Source organism: Amblyraja radiata, chromosome 25, assembly GCF_010909765.2.
Source record: "Amblyraja radiata isolate CabotCenter1 chromosome 25, sAmbRad1.1.pri, whole genome shotgun sequence".
Lineage (NCBI taxonomy): Eukaryota > Metazoa > Chordata > Chondrichthyes > Rajiformes > Rajidae > Amblyraja > Amblyraja radiata.
Genome location: NC_045980.1, coordinates 4,847,303 through 4,866,019, shown reverse-complemented (window position 1 = coordinate 4,866,019; position 18,717 = coordinate 4,847,303). Strand labels below are relative to the sequence as shown.

Sequence of the window (18,717 nt, the reverse complement as noted above, 5' to 3'; positions counted from 1 at the left end):
TTCCGTGCATCCCTGGTTAACTGGAGAAGAATTGCTGATTATCTTTCTCCAGACTCCACGCGTACTAACAAGTAAACTGCAGAAAAGTGTGGCTGCGATGTCCCATGGAACCTTAAGCTCTCATGGAGAGATCATGGAAAGATCGGGGCCGTCCAAGCACACAGTTAAATTGAACCTTACATTAATCTTTTATGTCCATTAGACCACTCACAATCACAACTTTGCATAGGACCCCTAAAGTTTATATTGAGTGAGGGAAAAGACGATGATGCAGGTAAAAAACAAAAAAATAATAATAGCACTCTGGATGAAAGTACAGGTATAAGATGAGTTTTTATCAAGCCCAAAGGTTGCACACTGATGCAGTTCAAGAGTTTCAAGAAAGTTTCAGGAATTTCAAGAGCGTTTACTGGACATGAAAGAACAAAAAACTCTTACTTGCAGCAGCCATCAGGTTACCAGGTGAGGTTGCCAACTGTCCCGTATTAGCCGGGACATCCCGTATTTTGGGCTAAATTGGTTTGTCCCATACGAGACCGCCCTTGTCCTATATTTGACTGCTCCTACTCGGGTCGAGGGGACTGTGTGGTCGGAGCGCCGTGTCCGGCCCTGCCTTTTGTCCCTTATTTGGGAGTGAGAAAGTTGGCAACCCTATTATCATGCTCCTGTACTTTTTTCCCTATGTTAGCAGCGAGAAGAGATCTTGTGAACATGACCAGGATCTCTGATTTTAATGTGGAACAAGATTACAGCATTCATTTTCTCAGAATTATTTTACCTGCATTCATTGTTGAAGGAGATTGTTGATGATTGCACTTTAGATCATTCATGACTACCTTGGTTGCCTCCCCTCCACTTTAATATCTATCATCATAGTGTCAGTGGGCCCAAGTGGTTCTTGGCTTCATGGACCTGCATTCTTCCTTGCTGGACCTTAGCTATATGGGTTGTAGTATTCATCTGATTTTCTCTAATTTTACTTGAATAAAATCCGATAAGAAGCCACGGACTCATTTATGTCTCCTAAGAGAATGGAACATTTACTGTACCTAAGAAAAACTCTCAGAACAGTACCAAACAGGGACTTCATCCCACAGAGGCCACACCAACCATCAACCAACCACCCACTCATCACATTTTTAATTATTTCCATATTCCCATCAACTCCCTCCAGATTATTCCCTTTATCTCCACACCAGGAGCAATTTACAGTGGCCAATTTACCTGCCGACACGCTCATCCTTGAGATGTTGGAGGGAACTGGAGCACCCAGAGAAAACCCACGTGGTCACAGGGGGAACATGCAATCACCACACAGACAGCAGCAGAGGTCTGGATTGAACCCAGATCTCTGGCACTATGAGGCAGCAGCTCTACCAGCAGCGCCAAGTGGCTCCAACATAGGATATTCACTAATCGGACTACTAACTTTACAATGAAACAATCTGAATAACCAAAAAAGTGGAAATACACCGCTATAAATATCAATAGTCAATGGTTTCTTTATTGTCATGTGCGATCATCCAGCAATTAAAACTGAGTAATATTTGTACCCAGTAACAAAGACCTGCGTTAACTCAGTGTATCTATTTCGATGCAGCGCACCATCTTTCAGGTTACCAAAAGATCCGTTGGTTCCTTGCTTCTTAATTGGCCCAGGAACAGGAATTGCACCCTTCAGAAGCTTCTGGCAGCAGCGCATGTATTATGTCGAACACAACGGTAGGTCACCAACATAGCATAATCAAGAGAGGGAACAAACACACTGCTGGGGAACTTCAGCGGGTCGGGCAACATCTGTGGTGGGAAATGGACAGGCACCATTTTGGGTGGGAACCGTTCTTCAGTCTCAAATATAACCCATATCGGCACATTTCCCTTCACAGATGCTGCCAGGCCTGTGGAGTTACTCCAGCTGTCTGCTTTTTGCTCAAGATTTCAGCATCTACAGTTGTTTGTGGCTGTAAAGGGGGGAACTGGAAAGACATCCACCTTCGTTAAACAGCTCCCACTGAGGGTCTACATTTCAAAGAAAGTAAATGGCTAAACTGGATGTGGTCATTGATCTGAATAAGGAAAGGAATGGGAGAAGGGATGGGATATTATGGAGCATTTCATTCTTCTTTATGCCAGAGATCTCCTCTCATCATCCACTCTGACCAGTCTTTGACGCTAATCTGACCACATTCAACCATATATCTCAGTCTTTCCTTATATGTACAATCTTTCTTCATTCTAAATGTCTCCATGAACTTCAGTGACAAACAAACTTCAATTGGCCAGAGGTACAATTAGCCCTACATAAAACGAGGAGGAACAAATTGTTAGGTCACGTTACATCCTCTTTCAATTGTTTTACCAAGAAATCAAGAGCTGAAAGATATCTACCTCCCCCTGGTGTCAGAATTATTTTAGTTACATTTCTTCAAGAAAGTTTATAATCTTATTTATGTAATTTTAGGTATGAAAGCAGGACCCATGACACTTGTGTTTGGCTGCCGACAATCACATATTGACCACATCTATCGAGAAGAGACCATCCATGTAAAAAATAAAGGTGTATTTAAGGAACTTCACACAGCTTACTCTCGTGAACCAGGAAAACCTAAGGTATGGAGATGTCTGCCTGTGCTAAAGCTCCAATATTATTTGTTGATGTGAAGATGCTCACATTTAGTGACAAGAAATTTTAATCCTTAATTTATAAAATCCTGTTGCCAGGACTCGAGGGTTTGAGCTGTCGGGAAAGGTTGGGCAGGCTAGAACTACAGTCCTTGTGCTCAGGAGGCTGAGGGGTGACCTTACAGAGGTGTATAAAATTATGGAATAGATAGGATGAATGCAAAGAGACTTTTATCCAGGGTAGGGGAATCAAGAACCGGAAGTATTAGGTTTAAGATGTTTAAGAGGTTTAAGGTTTAAGCAAGTTTTCATAGGAATCTGAGGAGCAACATTTTCAGTCAGAAAGTGGTGGGTATATAGATCAAGCTGCCAGAGGAGATAGTTGAGGCAGGTACCATAAAAGACATAGAAAACATAGAAAATAGGTGCAGGAGGAGGCCATTCGGCCCTTCGAACCAGCACCGCCATTCATTGTGATCATGGTTGATCATCCCCTATAAATAACCCGTGCCTGCCTTCTCCCCATATCCCTTGACTCCACTAGCCCCTAGAGCTCTATCTAACTCTCTCTTAAATCCATCCAGTGAATTTGCCTCCACTGCCCTCTGTGGCAGGGGATTCCATAAATTCACAACTCTCTGGGTGAAAAAGTTTTTTCTCACCTCAGTCTTAAATTACCTCCCCTTTATTCTAAGACTGTGGCCCCTGGTTCTGGACTCGCCCCACATTGGGAACATTTTTCCTGCATCTAGCTTGTCCAGTCCTTTTATAATGTTGTATGTTTCTATAAGATCTCCCCTCATCCTTCTAAACTCCAGTGAATACAAGCCTAGTATTTTCAATCTTTCCTCATATGACAGTCCCGCCATCCCAGGGATCAATCTCGTGAACCTACGCTGCACTGCCTCAATCACAAGGATGTCCTTCCTCAAATTAGGAGACCAAAACTGTACACAATACTCCAGATGTGGTCTCACCAGAGCCCTATACAACTGCAGAAGAACCTCTTTACTCCGATACTTAAATCCTCTTGTTATGAAGGCCAACATTCCATTAGCTTTCTTCACTGCCTGCTGTACCTGTAAGCCAACTTTCAGTGACTGGTGTACAAGGACACCCAGGTCTCGCTGTATCTCCCCCTTACCTAACCTAACCTCATTGAGATAATAATCTGCCCCCTTGTTTTTGCCGTCAAAGTGGATAACCTCACATTTATCTATATTATACTGCATCTGCCACACATCTGCCCACACACTCAACCTGTCCAGGTCACCCTGCAACCTCCTATCATCCTCTTCACAGTTCACACTGCCACCCAGCTTTGTGTCATCCGCAAACTTGCTAGTGTTGCTCCTAATTCCCTCTTCCAAATCATTAATATATATGGTAAACAGTTGCGGCCCCAACACCGAGCCTTGCGGCACTCCACTCGCCACTGCCTGCCATTCTGAAAAGTACCCATTCACTCCTACTCTTTGCTTCCTGTCTGCCAACCAATTTTCTATCCATGTCAACACCCTACCCCCAATACCATGTGCTCTAATTTTAGTCACCAATCTCCCGTGCGGGACCTTATCAAAGGCTTTCTGAAAGTCTAGATACACTGCATCCACTGGCACCCCTTCATCCATTTTAGTCACATCCTCAAAAAATTCCAGAAGATTAGTCAAGCATGATTTCCCTTTCATAAATCCATGTTGACTTGGACTAATCCTTTTACTGCTATCCAAATGCCCCATTATTACCTCTTTAATAATTGACTCCAGCATATTTCCCACCACCGAAGTTAGTCTAACTGGCCTGTAATTCCCCGTTTTCTCTCTCGCTCCTTTCTTGAAAAGTGGGATAACATTAGCTCTCCTCCAATCCACAGAAACTGGTCCTGAATCTATTGAACATTGGAAAATGATCACCAATGCGTCCACTATTTCTAGAGCCACCTCCCCGAGGACCCTGGGATGCCGACCATCAGGCCCAGGGGATTTATCATCCTTCAGTCCCATTAGCCTACCCAATACTATTTCTCGCCTAATGAAATTTTATTTCAGTTCCTCTACCCCCTTAGATCCTCTGTCCTCCAGTACATCAGGGAGATTGTTTGTGTCTTCCTTAATGAAGACAGATCCGAAGTACCTATTCAACTCTTCTGCCATTTCCTTGTTGCCCATAATAATTTCACCCGTGTCTGCCTTCAAGGGACCCACATTTGACTTTGCTACTCTTTTTTCCCTTAACATATCGAAAGAAGCTTTTACTGTCCTTCTTTATAGTCCTGGCCAGCTTCCCTTCGTACTTCATCTTTTCAGCCCGTATTGCCCGTTTTGTTTCCTTCTGTTATCCTATGAAAGTTTCCCAATCCTCTGGCTTCCGGCTACTCTTTGCTGTGTTATACATCTTTTCTTTTAGTTTTATTCTATCCCTAACTTCTCTTGTCAGCCACTTGGACAGGTCTTCTTCTTGTGTTTGGCGTGCACAGCCTAAAGTTGTAGATCAAGGGTAGACATCCAGGGCAGGACAGCATCAGTGACTGGATGGCTTTGATGCCACCACGGAAAAGCCTCAGTGAGCAGTCATTCACGATGAGTGGGATGATCTGATCTGGATGCCCACAGTCGCAAGCAAGGCTGCCTGTCATCCCCCATTTATGCAGGAGATGGGCTGTTCTTGCATGGGGAGTGCGGATTCTGATCAGGGTTAGCCATCGCTTGGGATGGAGTTCAAAACCCGGTGGTTTCACTGTGGAGTCTGTGATAACCTCTCCGTTGTTGGTTTTGGCATCTTTCCAGGCTCTGCGCCACTCAGTCTTGGAGTCAAAGTTTTCCAGGGATTTAACGTAAGACCAGAAGGGTTTGCGGGACTTCAGGCACATGTTGGGCAGATTGTTCAAGTCAGCATGGATGGGATGGTCAGGGTTAGCTTCGATGGTGCGCCAATCTTTCAACATCCTCTCCCTTCTGCGTATGCTGGGAGGGGCGCTGTGAGAGAGAACAGGGACATGAATAGGAAAGGTTCAGAGGGACAGGGGCTAATTGCAGGCAAATGGGACAAGCTTAGAAGGGGCACCTTGGTCGGCACTGAGGTATTATGTGGAAGAGCCCGTTTCCTTGCCTTGTGATTCCATGACTCTCAAAGAAAGGATGTCCATCAACTAGTGAAAGGGTTTAAATAGGCCTCTGCGCTAATTGGGATTATTTAGCATTGTCTTGCAAAGTACAGTATATATTTTATTGAATGATTAGATCCAGTATGGCACACTGGCTACATCTGTAAAGCAGCCAGACATTTTATGATGGATCAATAGTTACATTGGGAAAATGTAGAGTTCTGCAAACATAATATTTATTGCAATGCAAATTTGTAAATTGTGGCTTTTTTTTGGCTTTTAAAATATAATGTTAAATAGATGTTTTCATTGAGGTAAACCCAGTTAAACAAATGAAAAAAATGGCATAGTGTGTATGCAAGCATCTGAACTGAACTGAACCAAACACTTTAATTCTGTTGCATATTTGAATATTTAAATATTTGAATATTTGAACTTTATTTCAGTTCAGTTCAGTTTAGATTATTGTCACGTGGTCTGAGGTACAGTGAAAAGCTTTTGTTGCGTGCTAACCAGTCAGCGGAGAGACAGTACATGATCACAATCGAGCCATTCACAGTGTACAGATACATGATAAAGGAATAACAGTTAGTGCAAGGTAAAGCCAGTAAAGTCCGATGATAAATAGTCCAAGGGTCACCTATGAGGTAGACAGTAGTTCAGGACTGCTCTCTGGTTGTGGTAGGATGATTCAGTCGCCTGATCACAGCTGTGAAGAAGCTGTCCCTGAATCCGGAGGTGTGCGTTTTCACACTTCAATACGTTTTGCCCGATGGGAGTGACCAGGGTATGACATCCTTCATTATGCTGCTGGCCTTGCCAAGTTAGCGTGAGGTATAAATGGAGTCAATGGAAGGAAGGGAGGTTGGTTTGTGCGATGGTCTGGGCTGTGTCCACAATTTGTTGCAATTTCTTGCGGTCTTGGATGGAGCTGTTCCCAAACCAAGCTGTGATGCATCCTGATAAAATGGTTTCTACGGAGCATCTGTAGTAGTTGGTGAGAGCTGTTGGGGACATTCCGAACATCCTCAGCCTTCTCAGCCTCTAATTGCAGTTACATTGAAGTCTCTGTCTGATTTCAGAAATATGTGCAAGATGTTTTACGTGAACATTATTCTGACCAAATAGTCGAACTATTACAAGACCAAGGTGGGCACATATATGTTTGTGGAGATGTTACAATGGCAGGAGATGTTTTGAAGACCATTCAGCACATCCTCGCACAGCAGGGGAAGATGTCACTTGAAGATGCTGGGATCTTTATCAGCAAACTACGGGTAAGGATTATATGTAGCAATTAACCTCAAAACATGTAGCTTCCAATGCATCACTTTTGGAATCCATTTTTATCAAGTTAGTTTGCACAATAGGTGACATGAATTCAAATTTAGAGTGAGCTTTTTTTTTAAATTTTGCTGAATGTAGGATACATTTTGGGCAAAAATCAGGAATTCACCTTGTTTTTCTCTCATTAATATCAAGGGAAACCTCCATTCCCACGATTTTAATGCCTTCATTCCGCATTGTCAAGATTGTCTAGAAATATCACAAAGGCCACAGTTTAGGATTTATACCAATGCATCCCGAGGAGCTGGACCCTGTGTTAAAAGCCTCAAGCTCATCACTTTGTAGAATAGTTAGAAAATAATAACTGATGCTTTGTGGACAAAATACAAATACAACAGGTAAATGAAACACCATGTGGCATTGAATGATTACTAATGAACATGGCTGTATAACATCCTGTATAACTGCAATCCTAAATAAAAGATACTTCAGTCATAAAAGAACACCTGTCTCTTCAATTAATATCATTGAAACCAATGGAATGAAATTTGACTTTAGACCACTTTAGACCTTACTTGTCTTTAGACCACTTGACTTTAGACCTTACTTGTGTAGCACAGCAGCATCGAACCAAAGACTTGGATCCAATCCCAACTTCTGGTGCTGTCTGTGTGAAATTTACGTATTCTCCCTGTGAATGGATTGGTTTTCTCCAAATTATTTCTTTTGCTCTATTTTTTTCTCTTTACGCAATGGAATTCTAATTTGAACAAATGCATACATTACCTGTAGTTAACCACATTTGTTTCACTATCCTTAAGAATCATTGGTTATGGAGATAAACCATTCTATTGTGTTGGTTTCATCAATTCATATTTCTAGGTATTGGGTCACTAAAATAACACCACTTGAAGTGCGAATTAAAAATTCTATTAATGTTCCTAGTTGTAAGATTCTCTGCTTCAACAATCTGCACCATTATGAATTTGGGTGCATGGTGGCACAGTGGTAAAGATGCTGCCTTACTGCGCCAGAGACCCAGGTTGAATCCTGACCATGGGTGCTTGTCTGTACAGAGATTGTACGTTCTCCCCGAGACTTACGTGGGTTTTCTCCAGGATCTCTGGTGGCCCACACTCCAAAGACCTGCAGGTTTGTAGGTAAATTGGCTTGGTATTATTGTAAATTGTGCCTAGTGTGTGTAAGATAGTATTAGTGTGTGGGGGTCGCTGTTCGGTGCAGACTCGGTGGGCTGAAGGGCCTGTTTCTGCGCAGTATCTCTCAACTAATTTGAATATCTTTCAATCTGGCCCGCTCTGCTATTTTTGATCCAAATTGAGTGCAGATCTTCCCCAGCTGATGAGCACCTGAATTATGTAGAACCGATTAATTTGAACGAGAGTTGGGGAGATTGAGGGATAGATTTGCTGGCTGCTCTGGGATTGCAGACATTGTCTACCAGGGGGGAACTCGATTCACAGCCACATTTCCAATGTGTGAACTGTTCAAACTATGAATAGCAGAACCTTTACGTAACACTGGGGATGACCAACATTGATTAACATGACTCTTAAAGATAGCTGACCACAACAATTGCATGGAACCTTCCCAAAAGATTGGTAATTGAGTGCTTTTAGTAGTAACAGTGATTTGATTTTTTGCAAATTAGTTATTTATCATATCTATTTAAATGTTGTTTCTGTTTACTGATTTCAGAGTCACTAAGGGCCTGTCCCACTTTCACGACCTAATTCACGACCTTTTTTTACTCGTGGACATTTTTCATCAGGCTAGAAAAACACCCTGACCTACTTGATGCAACGAATACCTACGACTAGCATCACGACCTCCTACCACCTCCTATGGCCTCTTGACGACCATGCTGTAAGTGTGAGTCAAGAGCAAACTCAGCAGAGGTCGTGAATTAGGTTGTGAAAGTGGGACAGGCCCTTAAGACAACCTTTATTAAAATCACAAAAGGAACCACGAACCGCACATGATTTTTTTTCACCTGAAACAGGGCAGCATTCTTGGCTGGCAATATGGTTTACCTGTGCCTTGTTTAATACCACAGGATGAAAACCGTTATCACGAGGACATATTTGGTGTCACTCTTCGTACGCATGAAGTTACTAATCGTCTTCGATCAGAATCGATCGCTTTTATTGAAGAGAGCAAGAAAGACTCAGACGAGTAAGTTAACAGATAAAAATGTAACTATGCTGAAATTACAGTGTTGGTAAGTTGAATTGTTCAAAGAATTGTTTATAACATCTGCAATGAATTTATTGAAACATTCCAGCCCTGGATTCAAATCGAAGCAAAGATTCATTTGTTCATATTTTTAAAATACCGAAATGGGCATTATGCAACGGAGAAACTCAACGCTTTTTTAATTAAATCAATAAATAAAACTAGAGAAAATATAACTAAGGGCTTGGGTGATTCCCAAGGCAGAAGAAAACATTTTAAATATGTGGTAGGAGTCAGTCTTCTGGCTTGCACTGCTATTCAATAAGCTGATGATCATTCTGAGGAATAAGATGTACCTGCCTTTGGATAGACTGGGGCTGATTAGGGATAGTCAGCATGGTTTTGTATGTGGAAGATCGTGTCTCACGAATCTGATTGACTTTTTAGAAGAAGTAACCAAAAAGATTGATGAGGACAAAACCGCTGACCTTTCTATATGGACTACAGCAAAGCGTTTAATAAGGTTCCAAATGGTAGGCAACTCTGGAAGGTTTGATCATATGGGTTCGAGGAGAGGTGGACGAATGGATGAAAAATTGGCTTCATGAAAGGAAGCAGAGGGTGATAATTGAAGATAGTCACAAAAAGCTGGAGTAACTGAGCAGGACAGGCAGCATCACTGGAGAGAAGGAATGGGTGACGTTTCTGGTCAAGACCCTTCTTCAGACTGGTTAGCGATAAGGGAAACTAGAGATATAGACGGTGATGTGGAGAGATAACGAACAATGAATGAAAGATATGCAAAAAAGTTACAATGATAAAGGAAACAGGCCATTGTTAGCTGTTTATAGGGTGAAAATGAGAAGCTAGTGCGACTTGGGTGGAGGAGGGATAGAGAGAGGGGAAATGCCGGGGTTACCTGAAGTGAGAGAAATCAATATTTGTTAAACTGAGTTATTTTGTCAATCAAAAGTCAACTTGACTCAAACACTTGTAGCTGTTGAAATCGATTCTTTATTCAGCTGAAACTAGTCTCTGAACCTTCCAACACAGAGCTGATGCTCTGGGGCGGGTCCAGAGAGGAGTAACTTTGATAGAACTCATGTCATTTATATAGGTATTAGACATTTCAGATACAGAGGGTATGACAAGCTAGTAACCAATCATGTGAGTCCTTCTGGTGATTTACAATATCAGTCACATGATCCCCCTTCCCTGGCCTCATAACCTTTGTTTGCCTGTGGTATAACTTTGCTTATTATATTTCAACACATCAAAACCCCAGTAGGCTCAATTATCAAAGACCACTCCTCAAAATATAAGATACATATGTAATACAATGATCGCACAAGTCATACACACTTTCCATACCAAGAAGAAAGATATTTCTATAAATCTAAATAAAGTGTAATGTTTACATTTCTACTAAGACAATACATTTCATAAATTGTTTCACTACAATTTTACACAGTTTACAATACTATTACATTTGTATTTAAAACATTCATTATATGCGTTTTGCCAAATTTCCAGTTTCTAAGTTCAAAACACACACACACACACCTCCCAACCCAAGCATACACGGGTCGTAAATCTGTCTAATTAATAAGTGTTTGGTGCAAGGATACAACTTAATTCTAATTTGCAGCCCCTTTCCTGCTATCTGGAAGCTGGATTTCCAATCTCACTACAAGGTATTTTACAAATATTACAGAACAAAGCGTAAATTCACAACTCAGAATTACATCAGAATCACATCTGCTTCTTCGACTTTCTATAAACATAGCAATGTCACATATCCATCAATCTAATTATTTTTATCTCCAAGCAACTAATCCCCTTCATATACATCCTACCCCTTATCTCAATCTCATTATAATTTAATTTAGCCAAAGCTAAATTTGAGTCTATTATCTCTCAGCCTTGAATTCTGTCTCAAACTCAGCAAAACCCTCACAGCTCAAGAATGTGCCAGAGAGAAAGAGCAGATGACCTCTGGCCTAAGAAGAGGCCCCATTCAGCTATCCATTCTTCAACACAAAGTCATATCAAATACAATTTCCTCCAGTGTTATAATTGCCTCAAAGCAATAAACTAAGCTATGCAGGTTCAGATTAGCCGTTTCTATGTTTTGATTCATCTTTCCCTGTGTGTATGTTTCATTGCACTTTATTTCTCTAGGATACATGTTTCTGAAAACCTTAAGCTTTTCTTTTGCAAATTGCCTAGCTTATATAAAAGTCACTATCCGAGCGGTTCTATTATATAATAGTTCCTCATATTCATACCACTGGGCTGTAAGCTGCCCAAGCAAAATATGAGATGCTGTTCCTCCAATTTGCATTTAGCCTCACTCTGACAAAGGAGGAGACCTAGGACAGAAAGATCTGTGTAGGAATGGGAAGGAGAATTAAAGTGATAGAAGATTGTTTTATGGACTGGAGGCCTGTGACTATTGGTGTGTCTCAGTGATCGGTGCTGGGCCCATTGCTATAAGAGGTTTAGTTTGCCATAAGAAGTAAGTTTGCAGATGACACTAAAGGAAGTAGTACCATGAATAGCCAAGATGGTTATCGAAAATAACAGCAGGATTTTAATCAGTTGGGCAAGTGGGCTGAGGAATGGTTAATGGAGTTTAATGCAGAGAGGTGTGGAGTGTTTAATTTTGGGAAGTCAAACCACAGCAAGATCTTCACAGTGAATGGAGGGCTCTGGAGAGCAGAGGAATGCAGGTAAATATATCCTTGAAAGTGGCAGAACAGATAGATAAGGGGATGAAGAAGATTTTCGGCGCATTGGCTTTCATCTGTGAGGGTATTGAGTATAGAAGTTGGGATGTTATGTTAAGTTGTACAACACATTGGTGAGACCACAATTGGAGTATTGTGTTCAGTTTTTAGTCATCTTGCTGTGGGAAAGATGTTGTTAAGTGGGAAGGGTGCAGAGGAGACTTACAAGAATGTTGCCAGGACTTGAGCGCCTGAGCTATGAGAAGTTGCGCAGGCTAGGACTTTATTCTTTGAAGCATAGGAGGCTGAGGGGTGATGTTATAGAGGCGTATGTTCATGAGGGAAATAGATTGGGTAGATGCACAAAGTCCCAGAGTAGGGGAATCAAGAACCAAAGGATATAGGTTTAAGTTGGGATGGAAAAAATATAATGGGAACATTTTCACAAAGAGGGTGGTGATATATGTAACACGCTGCCAGAGGAGGTAGATGAGATAGGTAATACTACAGCATGTAAAAACATTTGGACAGACACATGGACAGGTGAGGTTCAGAGGAAAATGGGGCAAATGTGGGCAGGTGGGACTAGTGAGGCATGGGGCATCTTGGTCGGCATGTGCTATGTGTGAGCCTGTTTCCATTCTGTATGACTCCATGACCCTATGACTCTATCGTGGCTGATCCTTGCCATTGCATCCAATCTTATTCTAATCCCATATCCTTCGATTCACTTACAAAAATCTACTGATTTATGCTCTGAATATACTCAGCAATATTGCATCCACAACTGTTATAGGTAAAGAATTCCAAAGACTTACCACCCTCTGGTTGAAGAAATTCATTCTCATCTCAATCCTGGAACTTATGACAAACAGCAACATGCTGAGTCGTGACAGTTGAATTTGGGAAGATAGTGAGTCTAAAGTCAATCATTAGGTGCATGGATGTTACAAGTGCAAGTCGTGATTAAACCAAGATGTAATATCAGAATAGTACTTTGTGGGATTATTCCTGGTATGTGGCTGCATGTTATACAGCCATGAAATTATTGCTTAATCATGTGTATGGTGTAATGTGACTCTAAGTTCTCAATTGTTCATGGTGCTAGCCAATGCAGAGCAGAAATGTTGTGCTTGCTTATCCGAATGAAAATGTATCCTAAAATGTTGGACCATGAAATTATCAGTTTAATGGCCACACATGTGCAAAGCACCTGGAGAATTATCATTCAGAAATATTTCAAAATGATTTTTTTTAATTGTAAATAATTAAACAAAAATATAGTTCAAACATTAAAAAACAAAATTAATTAAGAACATAAATATTCAAAAAGTTATTCAAAAGATTCAACTAAATCATTTTTTAAAGTAATTTCCCTTTTGCCTACAAATCAACAGGTCTAGAATTCCTCATTGAAATTAATGGGGTCCCTAACTCATTTGAGTTAGCTGGTAGAGCTGTTGCCTCTGTGCTGGAGTCCCGGGTTTGATCTTAATCTCAGATGCTGTCAGTTTGGAGTTTGCACTTTCTCCCTGTGTCTGCGGGGGTTTCCTAGAGGTGCTCGGGTCCCTCCCGCAACTCAAAGACGTGCAGGTTTGTAGGTGAATTGGCTTCTGTAAAATTGACCCTAGCCTGCAAGGACTGGATGCAAAAGTAGGATGTCATTGAACTTGCGTGGAACTACTGTGAACGATGATGAATGATTGGCGTGAACACACTGGGCCATAGGGGATGTCTCTATGCTTTCAATCAATTCAATCAAAACCATAGGCTGGGAAGACTAGATAGAAAATCCAATCGGGAAGCTGTATGAGATATCTCTGCTCATCCCATCTACCGCTTGACTCTCAACATATCTGGGCCTTACTTCAAATGTCAGGAGTTATGTGGATATGGCAGAGTAATGGGGTTGAGAGGGAAAGATAGATCAGCCACGATCAGGGCCGGATTTACGTAAACTAGACAAGCTTAAGCTTAGGGCCCGCTCCACCAAGGTGTATAAAACATTTGACATAGTGGCGTTGTTACAAACCCTACCATCGGTGGCGCTGTTTCCACGCTGCAGACGCCCACTCCACAGGGTTTGACTGCGCTGGGTCCTAGTGCTAGGCCCCCCAACCCTGGTAACCTCAGTGGCTGTTCCACTGGGTCTTCCCCATTCCCCTCAAACCATGTGACCCCAACTCTTCCCCACCCACACTACAGTCCTCATACCCCCCTACCCCCTGACCACCCACCACCCCCCCACCAGACATCGCCTCGGCCTCAGTCCACTCACCTGCCTTCCTCTGGCCCAAACCTCCATCCCTGCCATGTGTTCACCATCCCTCCTGACCTCCCCCTGCTGGTGGCCCTTGGCAAAGGGATGTTGAAATCAGTGCGGCTCGAGGCTGGGAGCTCCGCAAACCACAGCTCCTTGATGTTGAAGCAGCAGGCCCAACACTCCAGAGCTTCAAACGGCGATCCAGGTAAGGCATCGCCTGCTCTGGGGTGAATCCAATATGTATTTTAAAACCAACTGTTTAATGATAACATACAGTAGAATCTAAACGTGTCACCCTGTCACTGTCGGGTAGTCATGGTCCTCTAGTCCTGGGGGTGGGGGATTGGGAGGGGGGGGCCTCACAAGTGAAATAGCTTAGGGCCTCTCTTGATCTAAATCCGGCCCTGGCCACGATTGAATGGCGGAGTGACTTGATGGGCCGAATGGCCTAATTCTGCTATCACTTATGAACTTATGAACAAATAGCCCGAACGTCAGGTTTTACCAATAGATTTATTGACCACAGCCAGTACGATTCAGTCTACTTTAGTCATACATAACAAAACCTGTAAAGATTCCCCTCTATGCAATCTGACTAATTCTCCATTTTCTTCTTGTCTTCTGCAGAGTGTTCTGCGCTTGATGGGGAGATTCTCACGACAATGACACATGCCAAGGCCTTAGAAGGAGGTTTTACTCAATTCTGAAATCTTAATTACGCATCACAATCCACACAAAGATGCCAACAGAGTGATTACAACAGAGTTACTTAATTATTTTCTTTTATGAAACATAGCTTGCAATATTTTTACACAAAGGGGATCGCTCTATAATTTCCTACCCGGGGTGATTATTGTTGGGTCAATTTTTTGCTATGTGCTGCTTTTAGATTCATTGCAGTGCCTGCAACAAGCAAACAATCTGTGCTATGACAAGAAAGTTGTTGCATGACGTAAAAACAATAATCATTTTATAAAATGGCATTCAGCATATACGGGGTTCATTGTAACCCCTGCAGGACCTTTTTGCAGTAAACGTATATTTTAAAGGTCTGCAGGGGTTAGCTTGTGTTTTTCTTTAAAAAAACAAGTAACATATACAGCACAATAACGGCTTTGGTTTTTTTTTCCTGAGAGGTGGCAAGAGATTTAACAGAAAACAAAAATACTATTTTTTTGTTTGTGATTGTGCGGTCCTGGTGTTTGCATACTTTGAAGATATCAAATGTTATTATTCTCTGATTATGTTACAAGAATGAAATGGTTGAGTCAAATTCCCTAACATGCGGCAATATGGAAATCCGTGGTCAGGAAGGTTGCTTATGCAACATAATGGTGTATTTCTACATGGCATTATCAATAGTTCACTCTCGACATCCTCCCATTTTGCCTCACCTATTTCTATCTGTATAAACCTCTATTGGCCCTTTCTTCATTCTTTTATTTAGCCTTTCCTTGAATTAATCTCCTCAAGCAGTGGCTGTTGTAGAGCAGCTCATCCTTATTGTAACAAAGTTTTATATTGGGCTTATATTCAGTGGAATTTAGAAGGATGAGAGGAAAATCTTATAGAAACATATAAAAGTCTTAAGGGATTGGACAGGCCTAGATGCAGGAAAAATGTTCCCGATGTTGGGGGAGTCCAGAACCAGGGGTCACAGTTTAAGAATAAGGGATAGGCCATTTAGGACTAAGATGAGGAAAAACTTTTTCACCCAGAGAGTTGTGAATCTGTGGAATTCTCTGCCACAGAAGGGAGTGGAGGCCAATTCACTGGATGTTATCAAGTAAGAATTAGATTTAGCTCTTAGAGCTAACAAAATCAAGGGATATGGGGAAAAAGCAGGAACGGGGTACTGAATCTGGATGATCAGCCATGATCATATTGAAGGCGGTGCTGGCTCGAAGGGCCGAATGGCCTACTCCTGCACCTACTTTCTATGTTGCTATGTTTTTAAAATCTCACTCTTTCATTGACAAGACCATGATTAATGCTGAGTGCAGTCTGTGAAGTGGTTTGAGTTTTCTACCGAATACACAGGACATCTGTGCGATCCCGATGCATTGTTTGATGCTCTGTATACAATCCTTTATGCACCTTCTCTACTTTCAGTAATCAGAGTCCAGAGGTTCCCAGGAGTCAATGAAGACAACGCATTTCTTGAAGGATATTCTGCGCATATCATTAAACCTTTTCCTCTCCCCACCTGCTAATTTCTGTCCCTGACATAGATGGAACAGTGTAAAAAAAAAACTGCGAGAAGAATACGGTGGGTCAAGCAGCATCTGTGGAGGCATAGGGTTGAGTCATAGAGTCTTACAGTGTGGAAACAGGTCCCTCAGCCCAACTTGCCCAAACCGGCCAAAAGGTCCCATCTACACTAGTCCCACCTGCCTGCATTTGGTCCATATCCCTCTAAACCTGTCCTATCCATGTACCTGTCTAAATGTTTCTTAAATGTTGCGATAGTACCTGCCTCAACTACCTCCTCCTGCAGGTTGTTCCATACACCCACCACACACTGTGTAAAACATATTACCCCTCAGTTTCCTATTAAATCTTTTCACCGTCACCTTAAACCTATGTCCTCTGGTTCTCGATTCCCTGACTCTGGGCAAGAGACTCTGTGCGTCTACCCGATCTATTCCTCTTATGATTTTGGACACCTCTAAAAGATCACCGCTCATCCTCCTGCGCACTAAGGGTCCTAGCCTGCTCAACTTCTCCCTATAGCTCAGGCACTCAAGTCCTGGCAACATCCTCGTAAATCATCTCTGTACCCTTTGCAGCTTGGCATCATCTGTCCTATAACATGGTGCCCGCTCCCCAGAGCTCTACCATTCCCTGTGAAGGTCTTGCTCATGTTAGTACTCCAAAAATGCAACACCTCACATTTCTCTGTATTAAATTCCATGAACTATCACTTGGCCCATCTGCCCAACTGATCAAGATCCTGCTACAATTTTTGACAACCATCTTCACTATCTACAATACCAACCACTTTTGTGTCACCTGCAAACTTGTTACGTATGGCATGCATGGGCGGAAATCCCGGGGGGGGGGGGGGGAAAAGAGGACACGTCCCCCTCATGTTTTAAGAGATGGGGGACAAACCCCCCCATGTTTTGTAATCCGGGTTTTGAAATTCGGTGAAAAAAATAAATTAAAAATCTCCGCTTTCAGCGAGACAGTGGGGGTGGGACTGATGATCGAGGGTGACGATTGGACGAGAGAGATGTCAGTCAGTAGACAGGTGGGTGGGGGGAGGGTGGGGACATGATGATTCAGCGCGATGATTGGAGGAGGGAGGTGTCAGTCAGAGGCGGAAGTAGAGGGTGGGACTGAAGATAGAGCGCGGTGATTGGAGACATCCTGGTGGAGCAAAGATACTAGAGCGGAGCTTGAATCAGCCCGTTCATTGCCAGGCGCGGCTTAAAATCGGCCATGGGCTCTTCCACCACCCCACGGTCAAATTGCTGCTTCGAGGCGATCAAGGCTCCTGATGTTGAAGCCCCCGCCGGGCGATGGACGATTCTGCAGCCGGTTTTATGCCGCGCCAGGCGATGAAAGGCCCCGCGAACGGGCCAATTGAAGCCCCACAATTCGGGATGGACGAAGCTACTGTTGTGGAGTTCGGAGTTGGTCACCAACCAGCTCAGCTCCAGATGTTACCATCCACATGGCCCACGGCTGAAGCCTCATGTGTGTGTGTTTGTCCGCGCATGCGCGTGCGGCCACCAAGAAATTGTATCCCCCCCCATGTTTTGATATCGATTTCTGCCCCTGATGGCACGTAAGTTCTCATCCAAATCATTGGTATAGATGACAAACAGCAATGGGCCCAGCACCAACCCTGAGGCACACCACGTCACAGGCTTCCAGTCCAAAAAGCAACCTTCCACTATCACCCTGTTTCCTTCTATGAAGCCAATCTTCTATCCATTCAGCCATCTCTCCTTGAAATCCCATGGGATCTAACCTTCCTGAGCAGCCTACCTTGTCGAATGCCTTACCATGTATACAATGTCGACATCTCTGCCTTTTTCGACCTTTCTAGTCACATCCTCAAAAAACTCAATCAGATTTGTGAGACACGACCTCCCATGTACAAAACCATGTTGACTATCTCTAATCAACCCTTGTCCATCTAAATGGATGTATATCCTATCCCTCAGAATACTCTCTAGTAACTTTCCGACCACAGATGTTAGGCTCACTGGCCTGTAGTTCCAAGCCTTTTCCCTGCAGCCCTTCTTGAATAGAGACACAACATTTGTCTCTCTCCTGCCTTCTATAACTTGACGCTTTGCATCAGGACTGAGAATATAGAGGAATGATAGCAGTAGACAGAAGTGAGAGCTGTGGGTGAAACAGAGGTTGGTAGATGATAGGTGGAAACATGATGGGGGGGGGGGGAGGGTAGGGGGGGGGGGGGGGGGGGGGGGGGGGGTGAGCAGATGGAACCAGATTGAGAGGAGGGGGGGGGTTATGCTGAGACACAGATTGGTTGATGATAGTTG

The 18,717-nt window shown here is 42.8% G+C and overlaps 1 protein-coding gene across 2 annotated transcripts in view; it reads left to right on the top strand.

Annotated features, from left to right (window-relative positions):
* Window positions 1-15,299, top strand: part of nos1 (nitric oxide synthase 1) — a 127,444-nt gene extending 112,145 nt beyond the window's left edge. The window contains exons 24-28 of one of the 2 annotated variants that reach the window (XM_033043108.1): window positions 1,601-1,722; window positions 2,462-2,610; window positions 6,808-7,002; window positions 9,087-9,205; window positions 14,825-15,299. In XM_033043108.1, coding sequence (XP_032898999.1) covers window positions 1,601-1,722; window positions 2,462-2,610; window positions 6,808-7,002; window positions 9,087-9,205; window positions 14,825-14,840 — 601 coding nt within the window. In that variant the 3' untranslated portion in view covers window positions 14,841-15,299. Of the gene's footprint in view, window positions 1-1,600; window positions 1,723-2,461; window positions 2,611-6,807; window positions 7,003-9,086; window positions 9,210-14,824 lie in introns of those variants that run through there. The other variant, XM_033043109.1, reaches the window with a different exon arrangement.
* The last annotated feature ends 3,418 nt before the right edge of the window (window positions 15,300-18,717 follow it).